Source organism: Centropristis striata, chromosome 3, assembly GCF_030273125.1.
Source record: "Centropristis striata isolate RG_2023a ecotype Rhode Island chromosome 3, C.striata_1.0, whole genome shotgun sequence".
In the NCBI taxonomy this organism is placed as follows: domain Eukaryota; kingdom Metazoa; phylum Chordata; class Actinopteri; order Perciformes; family Serranidae; genus Centropristis; species Centropristis striata.
In genome coordinates, this window is record NC_081519.1 from 12906062 (window position 1) to 12915088 (window position 9027).

Here is a 9027-nt window from a genome sequence, read left to right on the forward strand (position 1 = left end):
TTTTCTACCACAAATGAAGAAGGAAACCGGAAGCGTCGTTTTTCCTCCTGCTGGCGATAGCTAAAGCTACGTCGGTGTCATCGTCTTATCAGTTTAACAAGAGAAACAACCGCCTTATTTCGTGTCCAGCCACGAATACCTTGTTTCACTGGAGTCTCTGGAGAGGTATGTCTGCACTACACGCCTTCTAGTGTCTAAATGTGAGAGATGTGGGGGGTCAGCCCCCGTTTGTAACAGAAGTGTTGGTGCTAGCCGCTGCTAACGCTAGGTAGCTAAACATAGCTCCGGCCTCCGCAAGCTAACGTTAGCTGACCACTGGTGACCAACACAGTGCATATAGACAGGACTTCTCAGCAGCTCTACCTGCGAGCTTTATGTCCCTGTATCGTGGGCGCACAGTGTCGATACACTGTGTTTAATTTAAAAAAAGGTGCCGGCCATATATGTCATTCTCCAGTTTAAGGTTGGTCTTCTCGGTTTGTTTACAGTCGGATGTTGAGTAATGGATACTGTACTGCTCGTCAGAGATTTAACAGTAGCGTAGCTTGTAAAATAGCGGATTAGCCTCGGCTAACACAAATTGCGTTAACGATAAGTAGCCTGTTATTAATTGGGAAGTGACGCTGACATAGTTTGAACACAGTTACAGCATAAGTAACGTTACAGTTCATTTGCGTTACATTATCAGCTGTTAGCCACATGACACTGGGTCAGCAGACAGCGGCTGATAGAGGAGTTATCTGGAGTTCAATGGGCTGAGATGGAAGGACACTTTAAACTACATTTTATTCCAAATCGTGTATCCACCCCAGTCGAACATATTAGTTAGTTAGATTAAGATGAATTGCTTTATTACTTTATTAATCCCACAATGGGGAAATTCAACCTCTGCATTTAACACACCATGCAAGGAGCAGTGGGCAGCACATTTCTGCGCCCGGGGAGCTGTGCAGGGGGGTAGGTGCCTTGCTCAAGGGCACTTCAGTCCTAGACCTGTCAGTACTGGGATTCGAACTGGCGAAAAAAATGAAAAAAGAAACACAAGGAAAGATTTTATATCTATACTGGATTATATAACATAGGAAATAGTTCAAATGGAATAAAGTGGTGCAAAATCACAGTTCTGTGTCTTCTTGCTAGCTGTATTTATTTAACAAATTCTGAGGATAACCCAGGATGAGCTCATGAAAGGAAATTGATGCATGTAAAGGTCAGATTTTCAAAAACAATGTTTAGACAGAAGTTGTTTAGAAAAATAATCTCTCAATCCTCATTTATGAGCCACTAGAAATGTGCGGCAATGTTTGGATCTGCAGAGATCTTGCACTCTGCCGGTATTTTGTCTTTTATTTTATTTTGCTGTGGTCGGGACATATCTGGCTGTCACCTTTTGGTCTGGGGAATGGCTACCGCTATCACAGTACATCTGTATGGGCCTATCTGTCCCTCCTCTCTGCCTGCAGTGGTGATGACTGTATATGTACTGCCATATAAGTCTAGTAGTTGCAGTCCAGGTTGAATGAAAATTTCGCTCCTAAAGGGACACATCTTCAGAGTTACATCATTTGTAATTTAAATGCAGTATCCAGTGTTCAGTGTTCAACATTTTTTTTGGAAATAGGGTTGTACAATGTTTTTTTAAATTTCATTCTTCAACAAGCAATTGTCAATTTCCATCAGAAATAAGCTAAAGTTCTCTCACCTGCTCTACTCAAAGCTGTAGTGATGTTTTACAAACTTCAGTTGCAGCTTTTTTTTTACTAGCCTATACGAATTTTCACAATATGCTGTACATGGTGATTGCTGGTAATTAGTATGAGAATATTTTCTCTAATATTGTAATTTTTTATACTCGATGCTGTAGGCTTTTTATTCTATGCTTATTAAAGTTTCACCTGTATTCATCAACAACTTAAATGATTCAGATGAAACAGTGTTCAGAGTCTGAGTCTATTAAATACACACTCATCGTCATCATCATCATCATCAACAACAACAACAACAACAACAACAACAACATTATCATAATGAATGCTTTGTCATCAGTCAAAACCCAAACTGCCATGAACTGCCAAAAGGCTGAAGTACCAGAAAGCAGAACAGTTCCAAAGTCTAAATATTTCTACATGAAAGGGAGGCTACACTTTGACCTACTGTTTCAAAGGAACATAACCTGATAGTGTGCCTCTGTGTACCAGTAACAGATTCAAAGAGACCAATTTAAGATAAATTTCATTAAATCCTTCTTGCATGTTCTCGAAATCCTCAGATGAACAACAACGGGAATAAGAGAGCTCCAACCACAGCCACTCAGCGACTTAAGCAGGATTACCTCAGGATAAAGAAAGACCCTGTGCCTTACATCTGTGCAGAACCTCTCCCCTCCAACATCCTAGAATGGTAAGGTCTTCATCCTTGAATCATCATCACCAGCGCAATCTGTTGCATTTCAGCTTGGACCATTTTATGCTATTATCAAAGTTAAATCACTCAGTAGTTCTGACATTTTGTCACTAAAATGCTTAGGCTCTTTTTTCTTTTTAAAAAAAAAAAGAGGAATCTATAAATCATCTGTCTTATATTATTTATTTTATTTTATTGTTCTAATTTGTTAAAACAGGTTTAATTTCTTATGAAAACAGAAGAACCATTATTCTCCTTTACAATAATTAATTATAATATGCAATAATTAAGATGGAATAGTGGCTTTAGGCTTTCAGGGGGAAAAAAAATCTCTGGGAGAGCATGCCCTCAGACCCCCCTGCTTTGTTTGGGTCCTGCCATCATAGTCTCAAAAGTCTCCTCTGGGAAACCCTGGTTCTAAAGCTTGTTTTACAGTTCAGTGTCATTTTTTTATACTTTCTAAATTGCTACTTTCCTTTATGTCTTTTTGTACTTTTTTGCCAGTATCGATGTTAAATGGGTCTTAAATTCTATTCATTATGGTCATTATGGTAAATCTTAAATTTAACTTGTTGAAACCTGCAGACACCTCGGTAAACAGTTAAATAACATAATTCCACTGTAAAATGCCTTTTCAGATTTAGGCAAGGCAAGTTTGTTTATATAGCACAATTCAACACAAGGTAATTCAAAGTGCTTTACATACACATTAAAAACAGCAAGACACAATTGAAAACAGTAAAAACAGTCAATTAAAACAGGGAAGTTACAGCAGGATAAAAAAAAGAGATAAAATAATAAAAAGCACAAGTCAAACATTGTGTAATTAAAAAGTAAAGTAAAAGTAAAGTAAAGTCTTAGATCTTTCATTTTTAGGGCCGAAAATGATCACCTCTGTGTTCTCTGCATTTAGCTGGAGAAAGTTCTGGCACATCCACTCATTGATTTGATGAATACAGTTACTCAATGAGAGTAAGGGACTGTAGTCGTGTGAGGACACTGAAATGTAGAGTTGTGTGTCATCGGCATAAGTATGGTAGGAGATGTTGTGATGTTCCATAATCTGAGCTAGCGGTAGCATATAGATGTTGAATAGAAGCGGCCCGAGAATGGACCCTTGAGGAACCCCACATGTGATCTTAGTTCGCTCAGACTCATGGTTTCCAATTGACACAAAAAAGTCCCTATCTTGTAAGTAAGATTTGAACCATTGTAGCACAGTGCCAGTGAGCCCCACCCACTGTTCCAGTCTGCTGACTAGTATGTTATGATCAACTGTGTCAAATGCAGCACTGAGATCCAGTAAAACCAGGACAGAGGATTTGCCTGCATCAGTGTTCAGATTAATATAATTTAAGACTTTGACAAGTACAGTCTCAGTGCTGTGGTGTTGCCGAAATCCAGACTGAAATGTGTTAAAAAGATTATTTTGCATCATAAAAGCATGAATTTGCTCAAAAACAACCTTTTCAATGATTTCCCCCAGAAATGGCAGATTTGATATTGGCCTATAGTTACTAATTGTTGTGGAATCCAGATTAGATTTTTTTAGGAGAGGTTTTATTACTGCAGTTTTCAAAGCCTGTGGAAACTGTCCTGCTTGGAGAGAAGAATTTATTATCTGCAGTACATCCGGAGCTATGCAGTTGAAAACAGTTTTAAAAAAGTTTGAAGGCAGAATATCAAGGCAGCAGGTTGTGGGCTTTGAAACAGACAGTAGTTTGGCAAAGTCATCAAAAAACCTTGCATCATATTTGGGGGGTCTGTAGATGGTCAAATAGATTGCTCTATAGGGTGATTTTAACTGAATGGCAACATATTCAAAGGAGTCAAACTGACCATAAGACATGTTTTGCATTGGAAGCTGTCCTTGAAGAGGGTGGCAACTCCACCTCCTCTCTTATGTATTCTTGCTTCACTGAAAAAACTAAAATTTGGGGGGGTTGACTCAATAAGAACTGCTGCACTATTATCCTGACTTAACCAAGTTTCAGTTAAAAACATAAAATCAAGGTTGTGCTTGTGAATAAAATCATTGATTTTAATTTACCGCTCACTTTACCGCTTTACTGAGCACACTGTCAACTCGATTCTATTATTATTTCTTCAGTAGAATGAAGTTAAAATCGAAGCTGATGTTCGTTAGAAAATAAACCTTTAGTGGCTGTCGTCACCACTTAGGATGACTCAAACCAACCCTGCATGACCATTTACCACTAGAGGCAGTACGCTATGAGAAGATCTATCCTCCTTATAACTGGGAATTCATAATTGTCCTCAGTGGGGGACATGACACCATGGCCTATATTCAGAAGACCATGCATCTAGTCTGTTTGAGTCCTAATGTAATGTGAAAAGCACATCATGGGCTGTAACACACATGTATAACTATGCTATATTAAGCCTATAGAAGTGTATGGTAATTTCAAGCCTTTAAAAATACATATTTTGACCCGTGCCCTTTCAAGGGGACAGCTGGACTTGCTTCTTCTCATTTTTAAAAATCTTCCATGCTTCGAGAAAACGTAGTGCTGAGTGAGGCAGAAAATATTTTGTTGAAAGTTATTGAAGAGTCAAACAGTTGACAATATGTATTGTACTCTGAAACCAGTTAAAACACATGAATAATGCCTTCTTATTTTCCATTTCTTAAAAAATTAAATTAAACATTAAATATATAATGGGGACATGGGTTTTTTGGGACAGATGAGGATACTGATTTTTGAGAGAAAAAATTCACGGATTATTCATTATGATGATCTCATGAATTTTTAAATGAAAATCTTGTGGACTGTTGTGCACCCATTTTGCACCAATATGACTATGGAATGGTACTCAGAGGGCTGCTACCATAAGCAAATAACTTTATTAAACAATATTTAACATTATAATACATTATACATACAATATATTGTAATGCCAGATAAATTCAAGAAATAAAACCTGAGAAAATAAAAAGCTGTTTCTTCTGGTTCTAGGAAGACTAGATGACATTAATGGCAAAATCCTGAACGCGTAATAAAGATGAGGAAAAGGTCGATATTTAACCAGGAAATAAACACATATATTTGGATGGAAATTCCTGCAAAAATGTATTTATTGCCTCCTGCAGTGCTGAAGGTTAACAATAAAACAGCCACAATAAAAGTTGTTGTATGTCACAAACACTGTTTTTATCGTATTTGGCCAGAAGCCAGCTTCACCTTAAATGTACCTGAACTTCTAGCTTGACAACTTGTGGATTTCTTTACTGAATATGCAAATGATTACTTGAACACTACATTAGTGTTTAAGGTATATTTTTTTATCAGATGGTGACACAGCTAAGTCATTGGTCATTGGTTTTCAGGGTTGAAAATATGAACATTACATATGAATAAAAAATATTAATATAACATCTTCAGTATCAACCATAATCTATATTTGCTATCTATATATTTTTTATCAAGTAATTTCTCTGGAACGTGTGTTCAGGGTTTCTCTGGAATCAATGTACCCTAGATAGGTGTCTGTAGTAATCTGGAAAACATATTCGTCACTAACAGAAATATCTCTGTTTTTCTTTAGGCACTATGTCGTCAGAGGTCCTGAGAAAACTCCATATGAAGGTAAAACCTAGAGAGCGTTAATCACACTTCTGCAAGTAGCTTTTGTAATTGTGCAGGATTGATGAAGACAAGTTGATTCTCGCTGATCTCAGTCTGTGAACTATGTGCTATCTGAGTCAGATGTTTTGTCTAGACTTTACTGTGTGATGTTGTGTCATAATCCGTTTGTTTTCTTAGGGGGATATTATCACGGAAAACTCATATTTCCTCGAGAATTCCCTTTTAAACCTCCAAGTATCTACATGATAACACCAAATGGGAGATTTAAGTGTAATACAAGGTAAGAATGTAGTTTTATTATCGATTAATTTAATAAGAATTCAGGTTTTAATCTGTACCATTTCACATTAAAATGTCAAATAATTTCTGGACCTATATTCTTGGTTTTTTTAATTGTGCTTACATAATACCAAATGTCTTCAACACTGTGCAAACCCAGAAATCTTTAATTTTGTTCAAGGTAACGGTTTCATTTGGTTGCCTGTCAATGATGTCATATGACCTATAAACCTCCTAGTTGCTCGAACTTCCAGGTGATATGTCGGAGTGTAATTGTAAATAACACGTCACAGAATTACACTCCATAACAGTAATACAGCACTTTTTCTGCTACACCACTACGTCATTTTTTCCCCACCAATTTTTCACTAATCTGCTATTAAAAGTGGACCATGCCAGCCATCATGCTAATGTGTACAGTGATGTCATAATGTTACAACGTTCAAGGTGCTCAGAAAGTTATTCTTAATATGATTGTTTTGACTAGAGATAACATCTCTGGGTTAACTTATGACTCAATTTGCCACATATTGTTAACTACAGTTGCTGTAGGCTAGTGGACTCGTGTGATGGTAAGTGAGCAAGTTTACAATACGCTAGATAATTAGGTTTCCTACGTTAGGATAAAATACATACACAGTATTTGTGCCTGAGTCATTGACGTCATTGAAGTCTGTTTTCTTCTCATTTCATTGAGAGACCCCTTGAGGCCGAGATTACATACTGTGTTTAAAGAGTTTTTGAAAATATCTTTGGTCATTGTTTTAGAACTTGTTTGCCACTTTGCTCTTCTGTTGTAACTTTTCCCGTTTCCTCCACAGGTTATGTTTGTCAATCACAGACTTCCATCCAGACACGTGGAACCCAGCGTGGTCCGTCTCCACCATCCTCACAGGTCTGCTCAGCTTCATGGTGGAGAAAGGCCCCACTCTTGGCAGCATTGAGACCTCTGACTACACAGTGAGTGCAAACAAATGACCATAAATGCAGCTCATCGTGATAAACCACCTGTGTTGTCTTAAATATTTGATGGGCTCTTTTATTATTTTTCCAGAAAAGACAGCTGTCAGCCCAAAGCCTGGCCTTCAACCTCAAGGATAAAGTGTTCTGTGAGCTGTTTCCTGATGTAGTCGATGTACGTATTAGCTGATCTCTGACTTCTTGTCCATTTTCTCTCCTCTCTCTTTTTGTTGGCCTAATATTTTCCCATTTCTTTCCTTGGCTCCACCAGGAGATGAAGCAGAAACAGAAAGCCCAGGAAGAATTAAGCGCGCGCACTCAGCCCCTCCCCTTACCCGATGTGGTGCCTGACGGTGACCCTCAGCACGCCCACTACGGCCTCCCTGCCCTCAACGGAGGGCCCGTCCCCCTTGGGGGCGCCAACCCCGCCCCCGGCCTGCAGCAGGCCAATCGCAACCATGGACTTCTAGGTGGGGCTTTAGCCAACCTGTTTGTGATTGTAGGCTTTGCGGCGTTCGCCTACACAGTCAAGTACGTGCTGAGGAGCATAGCCCAGGAGTGAGAGGAGCCGGTGTTGAAGGGCGACGCTCCCCCCTCTAGTGGACTTCTACAAACACACTACGTGGGGGAGGGATGATCAGTCCTGGGTTAAACCCCTCCACGACCACCACAACCACCACCACCACCATGGACTTTGGAAGACAGAATCTCAAAGCCAACCCACCTCAGAAGGATTGAGAGGAAGAGGAGGAGGAGGAGGTGGGGGAGTGGCAGTAGGGCCGGGGGATTGGAGGGGCTTATTAAAACGGTTGTGATCCACTCTGTGCTCTAGTGGTTTATGTTCAGCAGTAGGAACAAACTTGGCTCATGGGTTGTGGAAAAGTGTAGCACTAAGGACATGGTTTGTTGCACTGTGCTGGAGGCAGGTCACAACAGAAAGATGCTAAAATGCACCTTTGTTCTCCTGCATCATGAACATTACTAATAAAAGCTTGTCTCTTAAAATGGTAAGTAGATAATTCTTGAAGCAGATTTCCCCCTGACCATCACTTCAACAAGAAATATTTCCCTCTGCAGTGTTTCCTGGTCGTTCAACAGGTCATAGAGACTCTGCAGACTGTGACATGAAGATGTTGCTGCGCTGAACCTTTTTTACAATTCAAAAGAAAGGAGTGCCACAAGAATTATATAGCTAAATAATGTTGGCATTGCAGTCTGTTTTTCCACTCAGCGTTCTGATTGATGCCTTTCCATGAAATAACCCTACGGCATTGGGTTTAATCCAGCGCAGCGCAAGAACTGGTTTCGCTTCCTTGCTGGCATGCAGAGTAATAAAGGATTGATAGGCCTGTAATGTTTGAGGTTTTATATATGACAAAAATATGCCACATATATAATGAACCTCAAAGGAACGACCTTGAGGTCAAACAAGGAAGGGAACAGAAAGATTTATCAACTGTTTTATGACGTGTAAGGTCAGTAGGCTCAGTAAGCTGCAGCAGTTAGTGACGAAGAGACAATGTAGAACTGCAAAACTACCAGTACATGTAGGCAAAGATTAAATCAAAGTCCCAAAACAGTGCATGACAATGTGATACAAGTTGAACCTCATACTCTTCTCAGTACTTTGCATCTCATCGGTAGGGTTTATTTTCTGCACCAAAGCTTTCATCTGATGAAGCATCACAGGCTGAGCAAGCAGTGCAGAAAGTAGTCGTCCTGCAACAGTATTGACAGGTGTATTTATATCTATTTTTCTCTTTATATAAAGATAAAA

At 39.2% G+C, this 9027-nt stretch overlaps 1 protein-coding gene across 1 annotated transcript; it reads left to right on the plus strand.

The window, feature by feature from the left end:
• ube2j2 (ubiquitin-conjugating enzyme E2, J2 (UBC6 homolog, yeast)) lies at positions 1-8549 on the plus strand. Its single transcript, XM_059328536.1, has 7 exons — positions 1-165; positions 2270-2400; positions 5971-6011; positions 6189-6291; positions 7112-7250; positions 7345-7425; positions 7522-8549. The coding sequence occupies exons 2-7, from the start codon at positions 2270-2272 to the stop codon at positions 7810-7812; spliced, it is 786 nt and encodes a 261-aa protein (XP_059184519.1). The 5' UTR covers positions 1-165; the 3' UTR covers positions 7813-8549.
• The last annotated feature ends 478 nt before the right edge of the window (positions 8550-9027 follow it).